General features: G+C 38.0%; 1 protein-coding gene across 2 annotated transcripts in view; it reads left to right on the top strand.

Annotated features, from left to right (window-relative positions):
* Positions 1-23094, top strand: part of ST8SIA6 (ST8 alpha-N-acetyl-neuraminide alpha-2,8-sialyltransferase 6) — a 180097-nt gene extending 157003 nt beyond the window's left edge. The window contains exons 4-7 of one of the 2 annotated variants that reach the window (XM_066385748.1): positions 11491-11635; positions 16491-16603; positions 19887-19979; positions 21212-23094. In XM_066385748.1, the coding sequence (XP_066241845.1) occupies positions 11491-11635; positions 16491-16603; positions 19887-19979; positions 21212-21680 (820 nt within the window). In that variant the 3' untranslated portion in view covers positions 21681-23094. The remainder of the gene's footprint in view (positions 1-11490; positions 11636-16490; positions 16604-19886; positions 19980-21211) is intronic. The other variant, XM_066385747.1, reaches the window with a different exon arrangement.
* The last annotated feature ends 3097 nt before the right edge of the window (positions 23095-26191 follow it).

The raw sequence follows: 26191 nt of genomic DNA, 5'->3' as shown, positions 1-26191 counted from the left end.
TAATTTTGCCTTTACCCTTATGAATTCTTGATTGAGACCCCTGTAACAAAAGACAGATTGACAGAAGAAAAACAAGTTTATTGACACATAGGTCTGATGTGTACATGGGAGACACCCCGGGAAAGATGAGAAACTCCTCAAGGCAACTTAAAACTCAGATGTAAATACCATCCTAATAGGGAAAGGAGAGGGGGAAATGTAAGTCTTTTAGGGGAGAGTTAATGACTTTTAGGAAAGATGAGAGTCCTTGGAAGAGCAGATGGGAAGTATGATGGTTTGTGACAAAGTGTGTCTGGATGTGGTGCGACTCTGGCCTCCCTTCCTGTGATGTGAGTCCATCCTCCCCGGTTGGTGAACCTATTCAGCAGCAGATTTATGACAACTGAGTTCCTCTGGGAGGATCTGTCTTCAGGCAGATGACGGAGTTAAGAGACGATCTCTCTCTGCATGTGCTATTTTCTTAGTGCCTAGGGCTCAAAATAATATACAAAAGTGGCATATTTGGAGTGGGCGGCATATTCTGTTAACCTTAAAATTCATCCTTATAAACCTTTCTATCTTCTTCCTTACTAGATCATAAACACCATGAAGGCAGAGACTGTATATTTTATTTACCAATGTGTAGATAGCACACCTCACAGTGCTTCACATCTATCTAGGTGCTAACTAAATATGAATAAACAAATGATGAGATATGTGACCTACTTACCTGTTAGAAGCCTGAATTGTACTCAAGTATAGAATGAGCATCAGTTGTACCTATTTTGTAGGGTTATTGTAGGGCTAAAATGAGATCATGTGTGTTAAATGTTTATTATATAGGGACAACACACTAAATATTTGATATTGTTATATTTGGTCAATCAATGAATTATATAATATAGGGTAAGGATAAAAGAAAGGCAAAAAAGGGGGCATCCACAACAGAGAGGTAGTTGGTGTATTGCTTGGCCTAAGCATTGTGGGTTTGGTGAAGAAAAAGAAGTTTGACTGTTTTAGAAATGGTTAGGGTGATAAATAAGTCCCTGGATTTCTGTAGGTGCTTATATTTTAAAACTTCTTTTCCTAACAACCTTATTATAATCGTAGAGAGTGAAAGCCCCTAAAAGGTAGATCTTTAATACGTAGATAGTGCCTAGACCTCTGCCTGGCCCTGACTGCTCCTCAGATCATTAGAGAGTCTTAGAGAGTTTGATACACAGGAAGGAGACAGGCCTGTGAGTTCTGGGCGGGGCAGTTAGGTTGTTGATATTCACACAGTGTCCTACAGTGTGTTGCACACTGTAAGCCTTACACAGTCATTAATATTTCATGGAAATCCAGGGAGCATCACTGTTAGTCCTTAGGAAGAATTTTGACCTGAAACTTGAATGAATCAAGAAAACAAAACAAACATAGAAACAAAAGAAATAGCACCTATGGTTAAAAGAAAAAGGAATTTTCACAAAAATCACTTTTTAAAATAGATTTATTAGACCAATAATAAATAATTTATTAGACCAATAATCTTCTTTGTGATGCAAAGAAGATTTTGTACATTTTTAGATTCCATCTTTATATATCAAGACTAAATATATTAAGACAGATTGTCCCAAGACCAGTCTACTTCTTGAGAATTAAGCACTTTTGAAAGTATGTGAACTGTTTTCAGTTCTGGAACTCAGTGCAGTGCAGAGGGTTCCTGTTCTTTCCCGGGTGTAAAGGGGAGTGTACACTATTTACTTTTTGAAACTGGATTTTGTGGAGGAAGATGCTGAAGGTATGATGCTAGGAGGACGAGATCACCATGAACCCAGGGGATTCTTCTCCATTAAATACTGAGGCAGGTTGGCCAGAACACTTGATATTCTAGATACCATGGGGGATCCTGTATCTTCTCTATGTACAGTGAGAGGCTCGAGTGTCTCAGTTATATATAGGATTTGAAGCATTTATATGTACTTTTTTTTTGCACAGCCTTTTAAGTTGTGCATGGGCAAGTTGTCAGCAAAGTGCTTCCTGCATTGTTTTGGGGACCTCTCTGTCATTGGGGTGCCATTATGGAAAGCATCCACAAGATAGAAGCTCAAATGAGGCAATTAGGCCCCCCACCACTAATGTCAGAAACATAGATTTCAGTCATTTACAACCCATGTGCTTCAGTCATGTCACTTCACTCTCTCAATGCTAGTTTTCTCATCTTTAAAATGGGAATAATAATATTTTTCACCTTCCTACTTGTTGTGAAATCAAATGAGATAATGGGTGTGAAAATGCTCTGGAAAAGTACACAGTGGTTTGCAAGTGTAAGGTTTGTGTGCACTGATCTGGTTGGGCTTTGACTCTGGAAGTGAAACCACATGTTATAGACAATTTAGGTGTGTGGTCACAGCATGTCTTCTAGTGTCTTAGTTTTAGCGGCTATTACAAAATACCATAGACTGGGTGGCTAATAAACAATGGGAATTTATTTCTCATGGTTCTGGAGGCTGCAAGCATGAGGTCAGGGTGGCAGCATAGTTGGGTTTTGGTGAGAGCCCTCATCCGGGTTACAGATGGCAGCCTACTCATTTGTCCTCAGGGGCAGAGAGCAGAAAGAGGAAGCAAGCTCTCTTGTGATTCTTATAAAGACACTAATCCCATTCATGAAGACTCCACCTCATCACCTCATCTAATGCTAATCACCTCCCAAAGACCCCATCTCCTGGGGCCATGACATAGGAAGTAGGGTGTCAATATACGAATTTGGGGAGGATACAAATGTTTTAGTCCATGACATTCTGCCCTTGCCACCCCCCCCCCCAATTCATTTCCTTCTCACACAAAAAATATATTCCTTCCATCTCAATAGCCCCAAGTCTTAAATTTGTTACAGTCTCAATTCCAAAGTCTAAAGTCCAAAGCCTCACCTAAATATTATCTAAGTTGGGTGTGGGTGAGACTTCAGGTGCCATTCATCCTGAGGCAAAGTACTCTCTAGCTGTCAGCCTTTTGTGAAAGCAAAAAATGTAGGTGTTTTCAAAATGCCCTGGTGGGACAGGCCTAGCGCAGACATTCCTAAGCCTGAACAAGGAGCAAAGTAAGGAATGAGAGGTCCAAAGCATAGTAAAGCAAACTCCATGAGATCTCAGTGCTCAAGAGAATCTTCTCTGGCACAGATGCTCTGCCCTCTGGACCCACTGTGGTGGTCCTGCCCCTGCAGCTCTGCTGGGCCCCCCAAGCCCATGGTTTTTGTGGCCCTACCCTCGTAGCTATAAGCAGAGACCATCTGGCCAAATGAAAGCAAGTCTTCCCTTTTGTGACTGAGGAGGCAGCCCTATTGATCTCTGAATCACCTTTTTGATCATTCTTCCCTTGTATGTTTGTAGCCAAATAGCTCTGTGATCCCGTCTTTATAAAATCCCAGAAGTCGAAGGCCCTGGCCAGTTGGCTCAGTGGTAGAGCGTTGGCCTGGCGTGCAGGAGTCCCGGGTTCGATTCCCAGCCAAGGCACACAGGAGAAGCACCCATCTGCTTCACCACCCCTCCCCCTCTCCTTCCTCTCTGTCTCTCTCTTCCCCTCCCGCAGCCAAGGCTCCATTGGAGCAAAGTTTGCCTGGGCGCTAAGGATGGCTCTGTGGCCTCTGCCTCAGGTGCTAGAATGGCTCTGGTTGCAACAGAGCAACGCCCCAGATGGGCAGAGAATCGCCCCCTGGTGAGCATGCTGGGTGGATCCCGGTCAGGCGCATGCGGGAGTCTGTCTGACTGCCTTCCCATTTCCAGCTTCGGGAAAAAAAAAAAAAAAAAAAAGAAGTCGAGTAGCATTCCTCCATTGCTTCCTATCTCATTTCTCCTCCATACAAGCTGGCACTTTTCCTGCTGATTAAATCCATCATTCACACCCAACTGACTGTCTTTACCAAATGTCAGCTTGGCCACACCTTTAGTGCTCTCTCCTGAGCATACTTTCTCATTTTTGCCATATGGAGAGGCTGAGAATTTCCAGTTCTTTAAATTCTGCTTCATTTTCCTTATTTATAGTTCTGTTTTCAAGTCATCTCTCTCTTGCATTTTACTGTAAGCTGTGAGGAGGAACTAAACTGCTTCAACAATTTGCTTAGAAACCTCAATTTAGTATCCAGTGTCATTGCTCACAAGCTCTACCTTCCCCAGAACACTAGGACTGCAGCACAACACAGCCAAATTCTTTGCCACTTTGTAACAAGGCCCTCCTTTTCTCTCCTGTTCGGTAGTATGGTCATCATTGTTGTGTGCAAACTCATCGGAACGGCCTTCACCCTCCATATATCTTTCAAGTTCTTTCCCTGATGCTCTAGGCCTTTTCTAGCATGCACATAAAACTCTTCAGCCTCCACTTACTGCCCTCTTCCAAAGCTACATCCTCATCTTTAGGTATTTGTCACAGCAGCACCCATACTTCTCTGTACTGATATTTCTTAGTTGAGGTTTATGGGGAAACAGAACCACTTGGGTATGTACAGATATACAGAAAGATTTATTATAAGGGGTTGGCTCATATAACTATGGAGGCTAAGCTCTATTATCTGCCATCTGCAAGCTGAAGACTCAGGAAAGTTGAAGGTGTAAGTGCCAGTCTGGGTTTGAAGGCCCAAGAATGGGAGGGCCCATGCTGTAAGCCCTGGTCTGAGTCTGAAGACCTGAGAACAGGGAGCACCAATGGCCAAGGATAGGAGAAGATGAGTGTTTCACCTAAAGCAAAGAGCAAATTTGCCCTCTTCTGCCATTTGTTCTATTTAGGCCCTCAGTAGATTGGATGATGCCCACTGCGTTGGGGAGGGTAGTCTGCTTTACTCAGCCCACTGATTCAAATGCTAATCTCTTCCCAAAACAACCTTACAGACACGCCCAGAAATATTGTCTGGGCATCAACTTGGCCCAGTCAAGTCCATGTAAAGTTAAGCATCACATCTAGTTAATATTGTGTCCTTCATGTCTTAATGTCTCCTGCGCTTTACAAATAAGAGGGAAATTGCCATGCCTGTTATTGTGAACATATTTAGTCACCAGGGATCAGGACTCACTGTTTTGAGGGATGATGGGAAATGGAATAACAGATCAAATTCCATTTTGTCTTGCTTGTTAGGAGCAGCTTGGCTTTGTGCTGACACTGGTTCTTAACAGTATCAGCTGAGCAGGGAAGTGATAGCATATGTTTATCATCCTGCCACTGAAAATAAGGGCTTAAGTCCAGTTAGTTAGTGAAACAAGAAATAAGGCAGGCTTCAGAAATAGCATTTTGGAAAATTATTCTGCTGTTTTTTTCTGGGAGGTTATTATGAATGATTAGGTATTCAACTTTCTTTTTGATAGTGATTTTTTTTTAAGTGCAAGGGAGATGGCTAACCCAAACTCGGGCACATCCGTGCGATGGAATACTATTCCAGCAATAAAAAGGAACAAACAAAACTAATCTTTGGTTAAAAATAAAAGTGATTACAAATGCAGTTGCCTTAGGATGGGGGGGGGGGCTAAAGAAAGATGGGAAGGGGTAGGAGGGAATTATCTGGGGGTTAATAATAGTCTGTGTTTTTGAAATAAGGGATTGGGTAACAAGAGTAGGTACATCTTTCAAAATTCATCAAATGTACTTATGATTTTATTGTATGTAAATTTTACTCCAAAATATATATATGATATATATATGTATATACATGTTTAAGTGTTTAGGGGTAAAGTATAGTGATACCTTCAATTTCCTTTGAATTCTAATAACTACAACAATGAATTGATAGATAAATACACAATAAGACAGAGAATAAAAACTTAATTGTACAGTATAGCTGGTGGTTGTTCGAGTGCTCATTGTCCAATTCTTTCAACCTTTCTGTAGATTTGAAATTTTATAGTACAATGTTAAAAAATATAATTTTGGAACAAAATTTATTCTGAAAAAACCACAAAGGGCACTCTGGTTAGTGCTTTTTGGTGATGTAATGGTCTTTTTTTTTTTTTTTATCCTTAGAGAAATTAAATTATTTGTCAAAGCTAAATGAGAATTTATTCCATTACTTTTTCTCAAAATGCCACCTAAAGGAGATGTCTAACATTATAAACACATAAGGATTTCTTTTTTTTAAATTATAGTTTATATTCAATATGATTCTATATTAGTTTCAAGTGTCCAGAACAGTTGTTAGATAATCCTATACTTTACAAAGTGGTCCCCCTGATATTCCAGTGCCCACCTGGCCCTGTGCACAGTTACTACAGCATCACTGACTCTGTTCCCTACGCTGCACTTTACATCTTGATGACTGTTTGGTGACCACCAATTTGTATTTCTTAATCCCCTCACCTTTGTCACCCCCTCCCCTCTGGCAGCCATCAGTCTGTTCTCTGTGTCTATGATTCTGTTTCAATTTAGTTTGTTCATTTGTTTTGTTCTTTAGATTCCACATATAAGTGAAATCATAAAACACATAAGGATTTCTGAGCTTGCAATGTCATGTAAATGCTTATGAAATTAAATTTATAATTAAAAACTACTTAGTATCATATTTTCACTGTCCATCACTTCATTTACCATTTTTTTTTTTTTTTTTGCTAATCTGTAGGTTCTGATACAAAGAGGGATAATAAACAGGTAATAGGATTAAGTTAAGAGGAATGTGCTATTATTTTAATGAGATAAATTAATAGATAAGGAGTATTGTTTAAAATAGGGTGACTAATCCTCCTCCTTTAGGGAGGACAGTCCTTCTTTTATAAGTTCCATCCTCCCTCTAAAAGTGTCCTCCAGGCCCTGGCCGGTTGGCTCAGCGGTAGAGCGTCGGCCTGGTGTGTGGGGGACCCGGGTTCGATTCCCGGCCAGGGCACACAGGAGAAGCGCCCATCTGCTTCTCCACCCCTCCCCCTCTCCTTCCTCTTTGTCTCTCTCTTCCCCTCCCGCAGCCAGGGCTCCATTGGAGCAAAGATGGCCCGGGCGCTGGGGATGGCTCCTTGGCCTCTGCCCCAGGCGCTAGAGTGGCTCTGGTCGTGGCAGAGCGACACCCCGGAGGGGCAGAGCATTGCCCCCTGGTGGGCAGAGTGTCGCCCCTGGTGGGCGTGCCGGATGGATCCCGGTCGGGCGCATGCGGGAGTCTGTCTGACTGTCTCTCCCCGTTTCCAGCTTCAGAAAAATACAAAAAAAAAAAATATATATATATATATATTTTTTTTTTAAAAAAGAAAAAAATAAATAAATAAAAGTGTCCTCCTACATGTCCTCCTTTTTGATATTGGAAGACTAATCTGTAAATGTCCTTATTTGATGGATGCAGAGTCCATCCATTGCGTGTAATGTGATGTATTTGTATTTGACACGACAATTTGTCAAGGATCAGTACAGTGCGGCAAGACATGATTATGAGACGTGTGCGATTATGAGATGCATACACTCCGCACGGGAGACCTTGAGAGAACGCGCGATATACCAGGTGCGCAGATGGCTTTGTGTGCTTCTTACTGAAACACAACACGGCACATATGACATTGTAGACTCACGATTATTTCTTTCTCAGTGAATATTTAGTCATAGACAAGTAAGCACAATTCACATTTTATTAATTTATTATCTATTTAATAATTTCCAAATACATATATTTTTATTTACAAGTATTTTCTGAAATTTGAGTTTTAAAGTGGAAATCTAACCTCAAACCATATCTACTAATAATGCATTTTGATTAAATAATTGCATAAAACAGATATTTTTAAATTAGAAAATGATAAATATACCAGAATAACACTCTAAAATAGTGGTTTTGTTTGATACTTAGTTTTGTTATTTTAGCTTCTGGAAAATTCGCCTACCATGATGTAACATTTTCAGTTCCTAATGTGCTTGCATTGTTTGTGTAGCTCTATATTTTGTTTTTAATTTTAAATTTCACTTAAGGGATGAAAAAATCAAAAAAGAGAAAATGCCATTTCAATGATAAATTGAAAAAGGAATTTCCATTCCTCATATCAAAGAAAGATATCATTGTTTTCTGCAGTATTTGCAATGGAGAAGTTTGTAGTGCAGTTGGGGGCAGAGCAGCAATAACGAAACACTTGACCACCAACTAACATAAGCAATCATTAGATGCATCAGCTACCAGTTGTAAAGTAACAAGTGTTTTTAAAACTTTAAGTTATTCTGAAGATGAAAAACAATTGGCTGCAATGGAGGGAACACTTGCATTTCATACTATAATTCATAATCAAAGTTTTTATAGTATGGATTGTACAACTAAATTATTGAAAAATTTTCACAATGCAAAATTGTCATGTGCCAGGACAAAATGCGAGGCTATTTTGAAATCAGTATTTAAAAATTACTGTGACAAAATACTTACAGAGGACTTGGAAACTGCCATATTTGTAATGATTTTATCTGATGCATCAAATCATAAATCAAATTGTATCCAATAATAGTAAGATATTTTAATGTTACCAAGGGCATTAAAATAATTTTAAATTTAGAATCCACTGAGGGTGAAACTCCTGAAATTCTGTCAAACCATCTATACAGAGTAATAAATGAAAACAATTTGAAATCCAAAGTGGTTGCACTAACGGCTGATAATACAAATACAAGGTTTGGTGGGCAAAGACGCAAAGGGGTGAATAATGTGCATGTAAAATTATAAGAGTTACTCCAAAAGAAAATACCAGGAATAGGTTGTAATGCACATATTTTGTCAAATGCAATCAACACAGCATCATGTGCCATACCAATTGATGTAGAAGTAATAATAACTACAATTTATTTGCATTTTAGTCATTTTACTGTTTGTGTTGCTACTTTAAAACACTTTTGTGAAGAAGCAAATGTTGAATACAAAAAACTTTTCGGATATTCAAAAGTTAGATGGCTTGCTCTAACACCTGCTAGAGAGTGTGTTCTACAATTATTTGAGCCTCTCTTTTTATATTTTTTAAGTTTAGACAAATGTCCTAAAATCCTGGAATCATTTTTCAATAATAAAATATCTGAAATATTAATGTATTTTGTACATAATCAAGCATCTATTTTTCACAAAACAATTCAAAAGATTGAATGTGAACACATTTTAGCTATGGAAGTTTGTCTTATTTTGAATGACTTTATCCTTCAATATAAATCTCATTTTGAAGAAAAATTTCTTCCTTTAATTATAAAAAGAAAATTGTCAGACTTAGAGGAATCAAATCCGGCATAACAGAAAAATTTATCAAAGAAGTGCAGGACTTTTACCAGACATGTTTTCAATATATCAAAGAATGGTCTGAAACAAACAAAACATCATGGGAAATAACAGTTTTCAATGATAGAACACTGTGTTTTTTCAAAGGAATATTGCAAGTATATTGCACAGATATTGAATCTTGTCTTGAGTTTTATCTAAAGAAATTCCAGACATCAAAATAGATGACAGTTGTCTCTTTGAAGAAATTAGAAGACTGAATGTATATTTAAATTCTGAAAAATTAATACAGTGGGAAAATGAACACGTCAAAATTGATAAAAGAAGTGTGGAAATATTCAGCCATTTCAAAAATGAACATATTCAATGTGAAAATTTATTTATTCTTGTTCAATTTATATTGTGCTGCCCTGGAACTAATGCAGCAGTTGAAAGAGTTTTTTCCATTGCTAATGATTTTTGGACAAGTGAGAAATCGAGATTGAATGTTGATCCTCTAGCTGTGGCACTTGCCCTAAAATTCAATATGAAGGATATTTCTTGTTCATGTATTTCCAATATATTGTTACAAGATGATACATTGACAAAAAATATTTATTCAATGGAAAAATATTTTTTCTTACAGTTATTATTAAAAATTAATAGGCATGTAAGCATAATTACAATATAAAGTATTACAAATGTTTTCATTATACATTTATCATATTATAGTGTATCATCATTGCAATGAATAAAATGTTTCTTTTATTTACAATATAGTTTTCTTCAATTTATTTTTGTCCTTTTCATTGTAAAAAAGTTGGTCACCTTATTTAAAAGCTTGATTTTAGGATACAGATAATATCTCAGCACTGACTTTGTATACCCTGAGAATTACTGGGATTCAGGAAGCCTATAATTCAAAATGATTGACAGATTAGAACACTGTGTTTTTTCAAAGGAACAAAATTCAATAGGAACATGTACAAAAGTATAACCTTCGGGACCAAAATGCCATCAAAAAGTGAATGGATCTAGGATGTCAGCACTTCCTACAGTCAGCTCTGCTCCCTGAGTAGTTACTGTCCCTTGTGCTATGATGGGATCCAGCTTTCATATTTAAATAACAAGGAGAAATAAATAAAGGTTAAAAAAGGAACAAGATAACTAAAATCACGAAAAGCTGCTCCTCTGAGGAAAATCTGCAAGACAGGAAAAGTCTGTAAAACTCTTCAAGTTTGAAAAGGCCCACATTTTACTTGCTTACCATTTTCAATTACATGAAGTGTTTTCCTCAGGCCACTGAAGAACTAACAAGGGAAATGGATTTAAGTGAAGTACTAGTTCAGTTGCACAAGTGGAAGAGACTCTTGCCGTCAAGGTTGATTAAGGTTTGGAAGATTATCAAGAGATGCTATGGGATCTGCATCCCTGGAGAATTATGTAAATATAATAAAAAGCCTGTATGGTTGTTGTGCTTTGACCTGCCAGAGGCTGGGGGCAAACTCAGAGGAGCCAGGCAAGGACCATCCTGGGGACTTCACTCTAATGATGTTTCACTCCACAGTAATAGTTTTGAAATAATGCTTGGTATTGATTTACATTTTTTTCTATAACGAATGGCAGCTTTAAATTTGCTTTACTTAGAATTCACTGTATTAGTGTACTGCAGTGTGACTGTAATTAGCAATACTGCATTGTATACTTGAAATTTGGTAAGATGGTAGATCTTCAGTGTTCAAAAAAAGAAAAAGAAAAAATAATAACTGTGAGGCGATAGATATATTAATTAGCTTGATTGTGGTGATTATTTTACAATGTATAAGCATATCAAAACATAAAGTTGTCTACTTTAAATATAATTTGTATTTGTGAATTATGTTACTAGAGCTCAAAAAAATCACTGTAATGATTCTTCTTTTCATTGGATTTGTCTCATGATAAATGATTGTATATTGCTTTGGTGACAGTTTATAACACTTTTTAATTTAGTTTTTGTACTTTATAATTATTATAAGATAATTATAATGTATTCTGTCATTTTTCTCTTTAATGTAGTCATATTATCTTTAAGAGGAAGTTTTTATATTTAAATCACAGTATTAGTGAACATTTTCTATTGGTGAGAGGGTCCCTACTTACATATAAGTCTGTTTAATATTCTTTGCTATTTTATCCTCCCAAATCACAGTTTCATCACCCAGGGCCAGTAAGAATGAAATGAGGTAAAAACATCACCTTTGTGAATGATTGCTCTTTCATCTGAAAGTCAATATAGCAAAGTCCTCTTTTGCATTTCCCATTGTAGTCTCTATTTTTGGTTTCTTAATCTTATTTCATGGCTCATTTTCTTTTCTTTGCAGAGCAAAACTTGCTTCCTGTTGTGATGCTGTCCAAAACTTCATTGTTTCTCAGAATAACACTCCAGTTGGAACTAACATGAGTTACGAGGTGGAAAGTAAAAACACAATACTAATTAGAAGGAACATTTTTAATATGTTTCCAGTGGTGAGTAGAGATGTGTTATGGTTTGTTTGTGTCATCATTCCAGGTGAATTTTCTGTCACTTCAAGTTATAATGTATAATAATGGAGTTAATTAATTAAAAGATCATACTCTGCTATAAGTTATTTATAGCAGTCCATTTTAAAAGGCAATTTTGAATGCATGGTGGCTCTATGGGGCATCATATTTATATCTGAAATAATAAGCTCTCCTACTTCTTGACTTTTCATGACTCATCCCTGAATGAGATGAGGTACTTGGGCTTTCTGCATAGCAATTTCTGGGGCTTGGGAAGATGACCATTTTTCATCTGGAATAAGCTTCTAACAAATGTCAGTTTGGGTGACTGAGTCAATTCCTTCACAAAGAACTGTGGGTTTATGTGGTTAATTTTTGGAAGGAAGATATGTAAGAATTTTTGGTCAAAGGACATAACCCCCATAGAGGAATTTTTGCCTGTGTGTTTACTGATGTATCCCAACCTCCTAGAACACTCCCTAGTACACATGTGCTTTCATCACTTATTTGTTAAAATTAATGTGTTTTACAGTATCATTAAAACTAATGAGTAATACAGTATCATTACAAGAAGAAACCTGTCCCTTAATATAAATCCAAAGTTGGGGGAAAATTTTATCATGAAGAACATCCCATTGCTTAGAAACATACACTCTCAAGAATCATTTGTAATTGATTTGATTAAAAACAATTAGGCCAAGTCAATGTGGTTAAAATGGGATCACTTTATATATGCAGTTTACCAACTGTGGACTATTAAATTCTTACAATTAATTTTTTCTGAAGCTTTGATTTTTTACAACTAATTTATTGTTGGTCATGTAAGTTGCTCCAATTTTTTTTAAATATTAAAATTCAAAGGAAGAATGATTTTCTGGGAGTGAATGAAAATAAATAGAAAACAATAGAAAAATACTGCACATTTGCTGGAAGAAAAGGAAGAAAAAAAGATATAACTCATAAAACATTCTAAAATACTGCCATGATGTATGAAAATACCAATAATTGGAAAGATAATAACTACAGAATATTAATATTCCCCATCAAGGAAGGCCATGGCAAGTTCCAGAGTGAGCAATCCTTTTGCCTATGGCTGATTTTGCTAGTGCTCTTCTTGCTGTAGACTGACTAGAACAGAGGAGCATCAGGTAGTTTTTGCTTGTAATTGGCACTTTGAAATGAGTAACTTAACAGGGGCTAGATAATTCTGTTTGCAATTAGCAACATTCATTTCCCAAATTTATACTGATTTTTTTTTCTTTTTTTTTTTTTTTTCTTTCGATTCCCAGCCAGGGCACACAGGAGAAGCGCCCATCTACTTCTCCACCCCTCCCCCTCTCCTTCCTCTCTGTCTCTCTCTTCCCCTCCCGCAGCCAAGGCTCCATTGGAGCAAAAGATGGCCCAGGCACTGGGGATGGCTCCTTGGCCTCTGCCCCAGGCGCTAGAGTGGCTCTGGTCGCGACAGAGTGACACCCCGGAGGGGCAGAGCATCGCCCCCTGGTGGGCAGAGCGTCGCCCCCTGGTACGCGTGCTGGGTGGATCCCGGTCGGGCGCATGCGGGAGTCTCTCTGACTGTCTCTCCCCATTTCCAGCTTCAGAAAAATACAAAAAAACAAAAAAACAAAAAAAAACCCCAAAAAACAAGGAGCAAAGAAGAAGCCACAACAAACCTGGTAGAAATTGCCTGAATCTCCCCTGCTTACAGGAACGGGGGTGGGGGGTGAGGCTGGGCTCTCACTCCAAGGAAAAGAGCAATAAATACTGCTCATAGCCACTTGCCTGGCGACCAGGGAACGAGGTGTGTTGAAAGTGCCCGCTTGTCTTCCAAAAAGAAAGGAGAGATAGAGAGACAGATGGTGAGGGGGAGAGGAATGCAGGTGACAATCTAAAAAGCTCAATTTATACTGATTTTTTAAAATGGGGGTAAGAGGGCAGGGATTCTGTAGTCCTTCCCTGGTGATTCTGAAGTCAATCCAGTAATAGTTTGCAAAGCTGGGTAATGTTTCTGTGTTGTTTAAACGTTCTGGGCTCCATGGATGTGGCCCCTGGGGAGCTGACCTCTTGCCCCATTGCTTCTTGCACGCCCGCCCTGCTCAACCCCGCTCTGCCACACTCAGCTCAGAACTGCTGGGCAACACAGAGAGAGATCCAATAGATGCTTTTAATTAAATGTGGTGAACTCACTTTCTTCAAAAACTTTGCTAATTTGCAAAGGAAGACAGCAAAGTTGGTTTTCAACCAGAACGAGCAATGTGCAGACCCTGGGTTTGCGTAAATTTGCATTTTCTTAGGATGTTTGTTTTAAGGAAGGTTGAGGTTTGTAACCTATTTAAACTTTTTCTGAACACTGAGATTCCAAAGCATATGGATGTTTTCCCTCAGTTGACCAAAAAGCCAGAGAAAAACATACATTATTTTGACTACTTTATTACAGATAAGCTTCCCTCAGTCATCTTCTCTATTGTGCCATCAAGAGCCTATTTGCATTCTACCATGACTACAAAATTCAGAATTTATTGTGGTACTGGCTAGTAAATACTGTCTGAAGATTTCTTGAGCTAGAAGTTTAGTGACTTGAAATTCCCTGAGGTATTTGGGAGCTATTTGTTTAAGAGCCAGGCAATCTGCTAGGCATTGCGATATAAAGAGAAATAAGGCATGTACTTAAGCTAACGTTGTATGCATTGAGTGTGAGGAGCTGTGTAATGTGTAGGGGTTAAAGCATGGTCTTTTGTGCAGCTTGCTTGGGTTTGAATCCCAACCCTGCCACTTTCTAACCTGAACTCATGCCTCCAGTTTCCCATCTGGAAAATGCTTGCAAAGCTGTTGTGTAGATGAAATGTCTCAGTAAGTTATGTACTTGGTTGCCTTGCATAATAAGCATTATATGACTTAATTTTTTTTTTTTTAAATAAATTTTTATTAATGGTAATGGGATGACATTAATAAATCAGGGTACATATATTCAAAGAAAACATGTCTAGGTTATTTTGTCATTAAATTATGTTGCATACCCCTCGCCCAAAGTCAGATTGTCCTTCGCCACCCTCTATCTAGTTCTCTGTGCCCCTCCCCCTCCCCCTAACTCTCCCCCTGTCCTCCCTCCCCCCACCCCTGGTAACCACCACACTCTTGTCCATGTCTCTTAGTCTCATTTTTATGTTCCACCAATGTATGGAATCATGTAGTTCTTGTTTTTTTCTGATTTACTTATTTCACTCCTTATAATGTTATCAAGATCCCACCATTTTGCTGTAAATGATCTGATGTCATCGTTTCTTATGGCTGAGTAGTATTCCATAGTGTATATGTGCCACATCTTCTTTATCCAGTCTTCTATTGAAGGGCTTTTTGGTTGTTTCCATGTCTTGGCCACTGTGAACAGTGCTGCAATGAACATGGGGCTACATGTGTCTTCACGTATCAATGTTTCTGAGGTTTTGGGGTATATACCCAGTAGAGGGATTGCTGGGTCATAAGGTAGTTCTATTTTCAGTTTTTTGAGGAACCACCATACTTTCCTCCATAATGGTTGTACTACTTTACAGATATGACTTAATTTTTAAAGACAAACCTAAAAGTGCTGAAATAGAGTTATCTTTGCTTGTTAGGCATCTCCCAGATGCACTATCAAGAGCAGAGGGCAGTCCGAGTGATTCTGGGATCTGCTGGGCTGCCCAGAACCACATCAGGCCTGGGGTGTAGTGCTGGTAAACAGCTTTAGGGAGCTGGGTGCCTTGACTTGGAGCATTTGCCGATTTTAGGGATGTAAATACTCCTATTGTGCCGATTTTAACTTACCAATGGTGTAACACCCCACTAGCAAAATTCCTGAATATTTCCCAGTTGGTTCTCAACAGGCTCCTCACAAAGCAGGCTTCAGCGCTGTGGTGGGGTTTGCACCAGAGTGGAACGCTGAGCCAGGAAGCACTTAGCTAAAAGTCACTGGATACATTGCACTGTTAGGTCTGCAGTGAAAGGTGAGGAACAGTTCAAAGTAATGAACACACTCTCTGCTGTGAGGACTTACATTCGAATTCTAGAAAGAAAATAAAAGGGGGAATCAGGACCCTGTCTCTGTCGAATATGAGCTGGCACCCTTGCTGCTGGTCAAGGTCATGTCATTCCTTCAGGGCAACTGACCAGTGAAGGCAAAGTGTAGTGTTCAACTAAAAAGTGATGTTTCAGACTGGGGAAGATTTGGTACAAGTGGGAATCATTTGAGGTAGGTGATTTGGGTCCGGGGGAACAATTTAAAAGATTCAGGCCTGGGAAATTAATTTGAAATGTGTCACCACAGAGTGAGTAGGTCTCCCTGAAATACCGTGGCCGGTCATTTGCAGAGATGGCAGGCATAAATCTCCTATCATCGCTGAGCCTGAAGGTCTATTTAAGAAGCACAGGAAATTTTGGTAAATTAGCTATTAATTTTATTTCCCAGAATAGAGGCTTTAATGCTACTTTCCAATTGCTTTTTTTCTCTATTTTTTGCTGAAAATGTTTCTGTTGGTTAGACTCAATGTGGGATTTTGCATTTGCATTTAATCATGTAATATAAACTGCATTATATTACACTTTATACACAAATATATTTTGTAGTATTACATTACATTGTATGTGATATATTGTATATTTCTGTCACCAGCAATGACAGGTTTAGGGGATTTCTTATTATAAGCCATAAGTTGATCAACATGCTATGGTATCACTACTTCTCTTTTTCTTGTTCTTTTTCTTTCCTTAGCATGAGTAAAAATTAAGCTACTTGAATTGAACTGGTGATGTTTATGGCTCTAAGACTGAAGAGATTTCATGGTAGTTTTTCACTCTCTCCTGCTAGTCGCAGCCTTTTGTGGCGTACCCTTATAGGCAGTGCGCAGTGGTCGGAAATGGAGGGATCCTGAACGAGTCCCTCTGCGGGGCCGAAATAGATAAATCTGACTTCGTTTTCAGGTAAGACCTGTCCCGCTGGTGATCTTTGAACTAAAGATCAGCTGGATATTTTACAGGGTTGGTGTGAAGATACTTTGTAAATTTTGACCTTTGAGCTGTGTGTTTAAGTCTACATATTATTTTGGTAGGCATTTTCATGTACTTCTCAGAAGCCTTGGGTGAAATAATGGTGAAGAGGGTCTGCACTGCAGGACTTGTCAGAGCTTTCAGTGGGTTAAGGATATTATGGCTCTCCGAGATGCCTCTATGAAGCGGCATTTCCCAGGTTCACCTGACCTTGAAAACCATTATTTTAAAAAGATCATTTCAAGGAAGTTTTGTTCTCAGATAAACTTAGGAAGCTGCTGAACTAGGCACTGCATAGCCAGGCAACATCATTGTTTATTTAGTTTCCTGGCTTGAACTAATAAGAAAATTTGCAGCTTCTAAATTATGGTCTTTTTAAATGTTTCTATCTCAATACCAGCTAGCTTGCAAAAATAGAAACAGAAGTGGTTTCCATGTGTACTCATAAGCCATGTTTCAGGGCATCTCCACTTTCAGAATGTGGAGGAAAGGTGATTCATCCCTGGGAGGGTGCATTTCAATAGAAATGCACCTTTTTATTTTTGGGGGGTTTTTTTGTTTGTTTTTTTATTTTATTTTATTTTTTTAATGGGGCGACATCAATAAATCAGGATACATATATTCAAAGATAACAAGTCCAGGTTATCTTGTCTTTCAATTTGTTGCATACCCATCACCCAAAGTCAGATTGTCCTCTGTCACCTTCTATCTAGTTTTCTTTGTGCCCCTCCCCCTTTCCCTCTCCCTTTCCCCCCTCCCCCCGTAACCACCACACTCTTATCAATGTCTCTTAGTTTCACTTTTATGTCCCACCTACGTATGGAATAATGCAGTTCCTGTTTTTTTCTGATTTACTTATTTCGCTTCGTATCATGTTATCAAGATCCCACCATTTTGCTGTAAATGATCCGATGTCATCATTTCTTATGGCTGAGTAGTATTCCATAGTGTATATGTGCCACATCTTCTTTATCCAGTCATCTATTGACGGGCTTTTTGGTTGTTTCCATATCCTGGCCCCTGAGAAATGCACCTTTTTAAAAAGTAAATTGAAATCTGTTTCTTCCTATTTCAGGAACACTGATTTTATACATCAGAGGAGATCCTTTGATCCTGATCAATTCAGTGCTGCCCAGTTTAGCAAATAAAAAAAAATTTTGTATCAGTAGTTCCCTCTCACTTTAATTTCATTTAAAAATTTTATGCTGAAGGTAATGACAGAACATTTGACCCAACAGTCCAACAATTATTGGATGTGTTCCTCGTGATGAATGTTAAAATGGCCAACACCTGAACGATGTACCCTTTTGGTTAAAGTACTCAGTACTAAAAAGCCATTATAAAGATTTAACAATTCTTCTTGTAATAGACTTTTTATAAACTTTATATATTTTCAAAACATCTGTGGTAGCATGCCTAAACATCCATTTTACTTCATGCAGATATAGGAAATAAATTTAATTAAAAAAAAAACCTCAGCAGCTACTTAATTTATAACTTTAAATTAAATGAATATATTCCTAGGTTCTACATTTGCTGATGTAGGGTATGTTTCTGCATACAGAGTTCCCTTTGAAGTTTGCCTTTCAAAGTAAAAGCAAAAATGGGAGTTAGACGTGATTGGTGTCATTAAAATTTATTTAATTTTTAAGCCTGTAGTTATTTTGGCTATACATGTTCATATTTTATAAAACAGTCTGGAAAGTGCTTATTATTACTATTTTCTTTTTCACTTAAGAAGATTGGGAGCTATCAGTTAAGAGTGTAATGAACAAAGAAATACCCAATATATTTTTTTGAGAAGTCTCCTTTGATACTACTGTACATGGGAATAATCTTTTATTCTTCAGTAGAATATGGGACTGTTCTAGAAGATCGATTTGTTACAGGAAGCCCACTAATGAGGTCATTTCTGGTCTATTATCTATGATTAGTATTTTTCCCAAAGTGTTATATTTAATTATTTTTGGATATACTTTTTTTTAAAAATCAAGGTTGGAAGTACATCTCTTATTTGTTTATGTGATTAATGAAGCATAAAATAGAATATTTCCACTTCATTTATTCTTATTTTTTTTTTGTATTTTTCTGAAGTTGGAAACAGGGAGGCAGTCAGACAGACTCCCGCATGCACCTGACCGGGATCCACCTGGCACGCTCACCAGGGTCGATGCTCTGCCCATCTGGGGTGTTGCTCTGTTGCAACCAGAGCCATTCTAGTGCCTGAGGCAGAGGCCACAGAGCCATCCTCAGTGCCCGGGCCAACTTTGCTCCATTGGAGCCTTGGCTGCGGGAGGGGAAGAGAGAGACAGAGAGGAAGAAGAGGGGGAGGGGTGGAGAAACAGATGGGCACTTCTCCTGTGTACCCTGGCTGGAAATCAAACCCAGGACTCCTGCACGCCAGGTCAACGCTCTACCACTGAGCTAACCGCCCAGGGCCTCCACTTCATTTATTCTTAAGAACACTTGAACTTTAAGCAACTTTTCTTAAGGAAATACACAGAGATGTTTCCTATTGTTTTAAACAATTGGTCTACTTGAAATTCTGTAAACAATATTTAGCAAGTCATAACCAACTTTCCCTTTTTTGTGTGTGTGTGACAAAAATATAATTACTCAAAATTATAATTTTTAACTTGTTTCCCAACTTAAAAACAAATTAGTATTCAAAAGAGGATGAAAACATCAATGTGAAAACATCATTATAAGAACATTAGGGTTTTATTTATTAATATCATAATTTAGTGGGAAAACTGTCCATATGGGAATCAGGAGATTTTGGGTTTGTTTTTTTCATATATAATGTTTGCTTTCAGTAGACTCTATAGCTTTGTCATAATTCCTCAATGTTTTAAAATCTGTAAGTTGGTGATCATACCACTGTGAGAATATATAAATATTGATATATATGTGTCAATGTAGATATAAGAATGAACTTTTCAAAAGCTAGGCAAAGGATAATTGTCATTTCTAGTTTTGTTGTTTATAAAGATTGTATGTTGAAATCATTTCTCAAATTTGTATATTTTATGCAATGTTGAGCCAACTAAACAGTACTTATTAGTTTTAAATGGAAATCAGGTTAATTTTGAGGAACTCTTAACAGCAATAATTTTCTCGAAGAAAATGACAATGACCCACATTTATATGTATGTATTTGTGTGTATGTACTTTTTTTCAAGTTGTATTTTGAAAATAGTTTTCTCCCAAATTTCAGGTGTAACCTCCCCCCAACAACAGGAAATATTAGTAAAGATGTTGGCAGTAAAACCAATCTTGTGACTGTAAATCCCAGTATCATAAGATTAAAGTAAGTACCTCCAACTTACATAACAGTTCAAGAACATTTGTTCATTGTTTAGTATGTTTTTTAGTCGGAGCACCAATCTTATTGCTGAGATTTGCTATACAGTTGAAGGGGCTTTTTGGGAAAATATGTAAGAATATATATATTTGTAATTTCTAAATTTCTATCAAGGCTGTGGCTCATAAGAGGTTATGATGAGTTGTACATCTAATTTTATAAGCTGAATTTTGCTCATCAAATGAAAACTATCTCTTTATCTTCTTTTACCATAGGGAAGTTACTTTTTTCAACTTTTTTTTAGAATTATAGTGTTACTCTTTTATCTTGGTAGAACTTTCTTGATAAAACTTAATCTATTTTGGAACTTCAGGGAGAAAATCTTAGGAGAACTAGGCAAAATTTGATTTTTACTTTGATAGTACATTACTAAAAAATAATTCCTGTGTTTCATTTTACACAGTGTAATTACTATGAAATGTTGGTTGGTTAATAAAAATACTTTAATAGTTTCACTGTATTATTTTAACCAAAAGTGACTAATGAGAGTTCTTAATAAAATATACCCCTCAAATATTTCTAGTATCTGTTAAGAGAATATAAAATATTATATCTGCCTTCTAAAAGCTTACTTTCAAAATACACACAGTTGTATGATTATTATTTAAATCAGACATCTAGAGCTATCAGAATACATGGAGGAAATTTAAAATGTGTATGTGTGTGAGTGTGTGCATGTATATATATTTTAGGTTTTCTAAAGGAAACTTTTATTTTATAATCACATGTACAAAAGATTCACAAATCACAAATATACAGCTCAATGGATTTTTTTAAATGTATAGAAGATATCTTAGGAGTGTGCTATATTTGGGAAAACATTTCATCATTATAAAGTTGGAATGTGTTTTAAGTATCAAAAAGCAACATTAGAAAAAAATTATTGAGTTTAAAGATCAAAGAATATTAAAAATGTGTGTCCAGTATGGAAATGGCCTGGTAATAAAGTAGAAATGAAATTCTAGAAATAACAAGAAAGAGCAATGAAGGCCTAGCCCTTGTTGATATTTATAAGATACTTACTATGAGTTTTTTTCTGAGTCTATATTTTGTCTTTTTTATGTTATATGCTTAGTTCAATCCTTTTTGGCCAATGGTAAATTTAGCATTGTGTTATCAAAATCACTACTTCAGTTATTACAGTTATATTTATGATTTTTTTTTAAAAAAATTGGCAGATATGGGAACTTAAAGGAAAAGAAAGCAAAATTTCTGGAGGACATTGCAACCTATGGAGACACATTCCTTCTTCTACCAGCATTTTCCTACAGGGCCAACACTGGTGCCTCTTTTAAAGTGTACAACACACTGAAAGAGTCTAATGTGAAACAAAAGGTTATATATTTCCATCCAAAGTACCTGAAGAATCTAGCCCTCTTCTGGAGAACTAAAGGTGTGAAGGCGTATCGCCTGTCCACTGGCTTGATGATTGCAAGTGTGGCTCTGGAACTGTGTGAGAACGTGAAACTCTATGGATTTTGGCCCTTCTCTAAAACTGCACAGGACACACCTATCAGCCATCACTACTATGACAACAAATTACCTAAACGTGGTTTCCATGAGATGCCCAAAGAATACAGTGAAATTCTCCAACTTCACATGAAAGGAATCCTCAAATTACAATTTAGCAAATGTGAAACAACCTAAGCAAAGTGACTTAAAATGTCAATAGTTTTTATGTAATGCTGTAAGTGAGTAATGATGTCTCCAAACACAAAAATTGGTGGTTGTAGGTTATAGTAAAAGGAGCCCTGAATAATAATATCCTTCTCATGGTTTCTCCTAACTTAAAGAGTGCATATAAGAAAAGGATGGACTTAAACAAGAAACCCTTGATTATCCAGAAATGAAATCCTTCTCTTTGTTTGGTAATGTGCCTGTTTCTGATTCTATTCACTTTGGTCATTTGCTGTGATGACTTGTGTTGATTGGATTTTATCTACATTCTAAAGTGCAGAAAAAAAGAACCTATAATACTTTTTCTCCTTTATCTACATTTTAAAATCACTTTTATATTAATTCCTGCCTCACTCTTAAGCTTTTCCTCTCCACTGACATATTCTACTTCAAGGATATGGATGGTTACAATATACGGTTTCTTTTACCTATTGATTTGTCTCTGGGCTCACTTGTTCAGTTTAATTTTTATTATTTTGCCAACCCTGTAACAAGCTCTGTGAGAGGGATACAAAGATGACTAAGTCCTACAGGGGAAAATGGATGTGTGTGTGTTATCAGCTATGATGTGGTATGATAAATGTTATTACAACAGTTATGAATAAAGTACCATGAGGAATGGAGACAGGAATAATTCAGTCTACTTCAGTGGAATCTTGTTCAGAGAAGAGGTGATTTTTGAATTAAACTGAGATGAGTAAGGTTTTGTCAAATGAAGGTAATTCTAAGTAGAGGGAATAGGAGAGGGGAGTTGTCCCTTTGATTCTGATTCATCAAAACTAGCACATTCAAAGGTAGGTCAGGGTCTCTGCCCAAAAAACTGCCACATGAGGGTAGGACACAGAGAGTAGGGGTGGGTCTGGGACCCACAACTATGAGTTGGGAATAAAACCAACCTAACAAACTTCATACAAGAGTTGTAAGGATTAAAACACAAACATTTAATTTTCATAAGAAAAGATATGCATTCACATGAGAAATAAGACTAATCAATTACACATCAATCTGAAATGAAGCTTGAGTAGATAATGAATATTAACATTTTCATACCACTCCTTTATATTATGATGATACCTGTTGATATAGATCATTCCTGAGGGTTACAGGGCTGGGCGAACAGGTGAATGGATTAAGAAAAAAACTAGGAGAAGGAAAAATGGTGACAGAGTAGGCAGACATAACAACTCCCTCCTCCCAGAACCAAAGTGGATAACAACTTAACTTAGGAACAATCATTTTGAAAAACCAACTTTGGAATAAACCAGGGGTCGGAAACCTTTCTGGCTGAGAGAGCCATGAATGCCACATATTTTAAAATGTAATTCTGTGAAAGCCATACAACATGACCCATGTATGTTACGCATTATCCAATAAAAATTTGGTGTTGTCCTGGAGGACAGCTGTGATTGACTCCAGCCACCGCAACCATGAACATGAGCGGTAGGAAATGAATGGATTGTAATACATGAGAATGTTTTATATTTTTAATGTTATTATTTTTTTTATTAAAGATTTGTCTGCGAGCCAAATGCAGCCATCAAAAGAGCCACATCTGGCTCGCAGGCCATAGGTTCCTGACCCCTGGACTGAACTAAGAGGAATCTATAACCAAGCATCACCAAATGAACCACACTGAGCTGGTAGGAAAGGTGGAGATGCAGAAAGGGCTACCCTGCTCCCAGGAGTGAGTGGCGGCCTAGAGGATTTCTCACAACAGGATGGGTTTCCAGGAGAGTTGTAGACCCCCAGCCCTAGGACCAGAGGCCCAGCCTGGAGCCCCAAAGACTAGAGGAGGTATATGGACAGTAGTTAGCTGAAAGAAGAGCCAGTTTACTGTTTGTGAGAGGGAGACAGAATTCTCAGACCCAGGCTCCATCTTAAAGGGACTGCACAGAAAACCTCATTCATAACCATTTACCTGGGACTCTGGGAGTGAGGCGCACTGAGAGGACTGGAGTTTTGAGAGAAGAGTGTAGTCTCAGGGATACAAGGAGAGACTGTGGAGGACAGCCACCCTGACCCCTGTACTGGGTCACTCCCCAAACCTAAAGTGCCCGTTGGGAAGCAATTACCCCAACCACCAGGAGCTCTCCTCCAGTCAGTGCAGAGAGACACTTAGAAGCAGGGGACGAATCAGGGACACAGGATTTGATTGCCAAGGGCTGGGCTACACGACCCCATCAACCTGCTGAGTACCCTCCGAAGTGCAGGAGGGCCAGGCTGCAGCAGTGGACAAAGCACTTGGCTGGCGTGGTGGTCAGGGGCGGAGCTCAAAGAAGCAGCCCATGAGGTGGCAGGGAGCAGAGCATGAAGAGGTGTCCCATGTGCCCGCCAGGGCAGAACCCTGCAGGGCAAGGCATCCCTTGCACTGGCATGGCATGGACCCCAGTGGGGTGAGGCATCACAGGCCCATGGGGGCAGAGCCCGGAGTGTCATCCTACATGACTGTGGAAGTTGGAGCTGGCAGCCTGCATTGTGAATAAAAGGAGTAGAACCCAAAGAGGCAAACCACATGCTCACAGGGATAGAGCCTGGAGAGGCAAGGAGTTCCCTGCACCCGCAGAGCAGCCCAAGCTGCGGCCCATGAGCCCACATTGGTGCCCAAGTGCCTGAGGAGGCGGAGGCAGAGGGGGGCTGGCAGATAGATCTCACATCAGAAATAGAGAGGCTACATACACGGCCAAGAGTAAATAAAAGCCAGCCTAGAAGTGCAGCTGATAGTTAGAACAGCATCAGGGCCCAGCAGAGGCAGCCACAAGTTCTGGATTGCCTGTAGCTCCAAAATGGTTGCAAAGGGCCAGTCAAAAGCAGTGACCCCCACTGGTCTGCACCAGGTTCCAGCCAGGGAGGTTCTGGGCTAGTACATCCCATGGCCAGATATGGAGAGCATCAGCTCAGGACCTAACAACCATAATTATAGTGGTATCTAGTCTATACAGAGGCAAAATGGGAAGACAGAGAAGTGCAATGCAAATGAATCAACAAAAGAAATCCCCAGAAAAAAGAACTGAATAAAATGGAAATAAACAAGATATCAGATGCAGAGGTTAGAATAATGATTGTTAAGATGTTCAAGGATCTTAGAGAAACAATAGATGAAACAAAATGAGCACTTAAACAAAGAGATAGCTGGAATTAAAAAGGACATTGAAATCATAAAAAAGAATCTGACAAATGACAAACACAATATCAGAAATGAAGAATACACCAGAATGAATTAAAAGCAGGCAAGATAAAGCAGAGGATCATATCAGCGATTTAGATGACAAGCAAAAGCACAAAAGCAGAATAGCAAAAAGAAAAGAGGATCAAAAAGTCTGATGAAACTCTAAGAGAGCTCTGTGACAACATAAAGAGAAACAACATCTGCATAATAGAGGTTCCTGAAGGAGAAGAGAAAGAACGAGGGATAGAGAACCTGATTGAAGAAATCATAGCTGAAAAATTCCCTAAATTGATGAAGGAAAAAAATCATACAAACTAAAGAAGCATAGAGAATCCCATTAAAAAGGAACCCAAAGAGATCTATACCAAGACACATTATAATTAAAATACCAAAGCTAAAAGATAAAGATACTAAAAGCTGCAAGAGAAAAGGAGTCAATCTCCTACAAAGGAGCCCCCATAAGGATGACATCAAACTTCTAAACAGAAACACTTGAGGCCAGAAAGAAATGGCAAGAAATATTCAAAGTAATACAGAACAAGAACCTACAACCAAGACTTCTTTATCCAGCAAGGCTATCATTTAAAATTGAAGGAGAAATAAATAGCTTCCCAGACAAAAAACCTCAAGGAATTCATTACAACCAAACCAATGCTACAAGAAATGTTAAGGGACCTGTTGTAAACAGAACAAAGGGGGGAAAAATCTAGTAAAAGAGGAATGTAGATTTAAAAAATAAAATGGTAATAAACAACTACATATCAATAATAACCTTAAATGTAAATGGATTAAATGCTTCAATCAAGGACATAGGGTAGCTGTGTGGATAAGAAAACAGGACCAGTATATATGTTGTGTATAAGAGAGCCACCTCAAAACAAAAGATACACATAGACTGAAAGTAAAGGGATGGAAAAAGATAGTTCATGCAAATGGAAATGAAAAAAAAAAAAGCTGGGTAGCAATACTTATATCTGACAAAATAGACTTTAAAACAAAGGGTATAGTAAGGTATAAAGAAGGTCACTACATAACGATTAAGGGAGCAATCCAACAGAAATATATAACCATTATAAATATCAATGCATCTAATTTAGGAGCATCTAAATATATATAAAGCAGATTTTGATGGACATAAAGGGCAAGATCAACAGCAATACTATAATAGTAGGGGATTTTAATACCGCTCTATTAGCACTGAATAGATCCTCAAGAAAGAAAATTAACAAATAAACAGCAGACTTAAAGGACACACTAAGTCAACTGGATTTAATAGATATCTTCAGAACCTTTCACCCTAAAGCAGCAGAATATA

The sequence above is a fragment of the Saccopteryx leptura genome, chromosome 5, assembly GCF_036850995.1.
Source record: "Saccopteryx leptura isolate mSacLep1 chromosome 5, mSacLep1_pri_phased_curated, whole genome shotgun sequence".
NCBI classification, from domain to species: Eukaryota; Metazoa; Chordata; class Mammalia; order Chiroptera; family Emballonuridae; genus Saccopteryx; species Saccopteryx leptura.
Note: the sequence above shows the minus strand (reverse complement) of the source record. Positions and strands in the feature narration are given on the sequence as shown.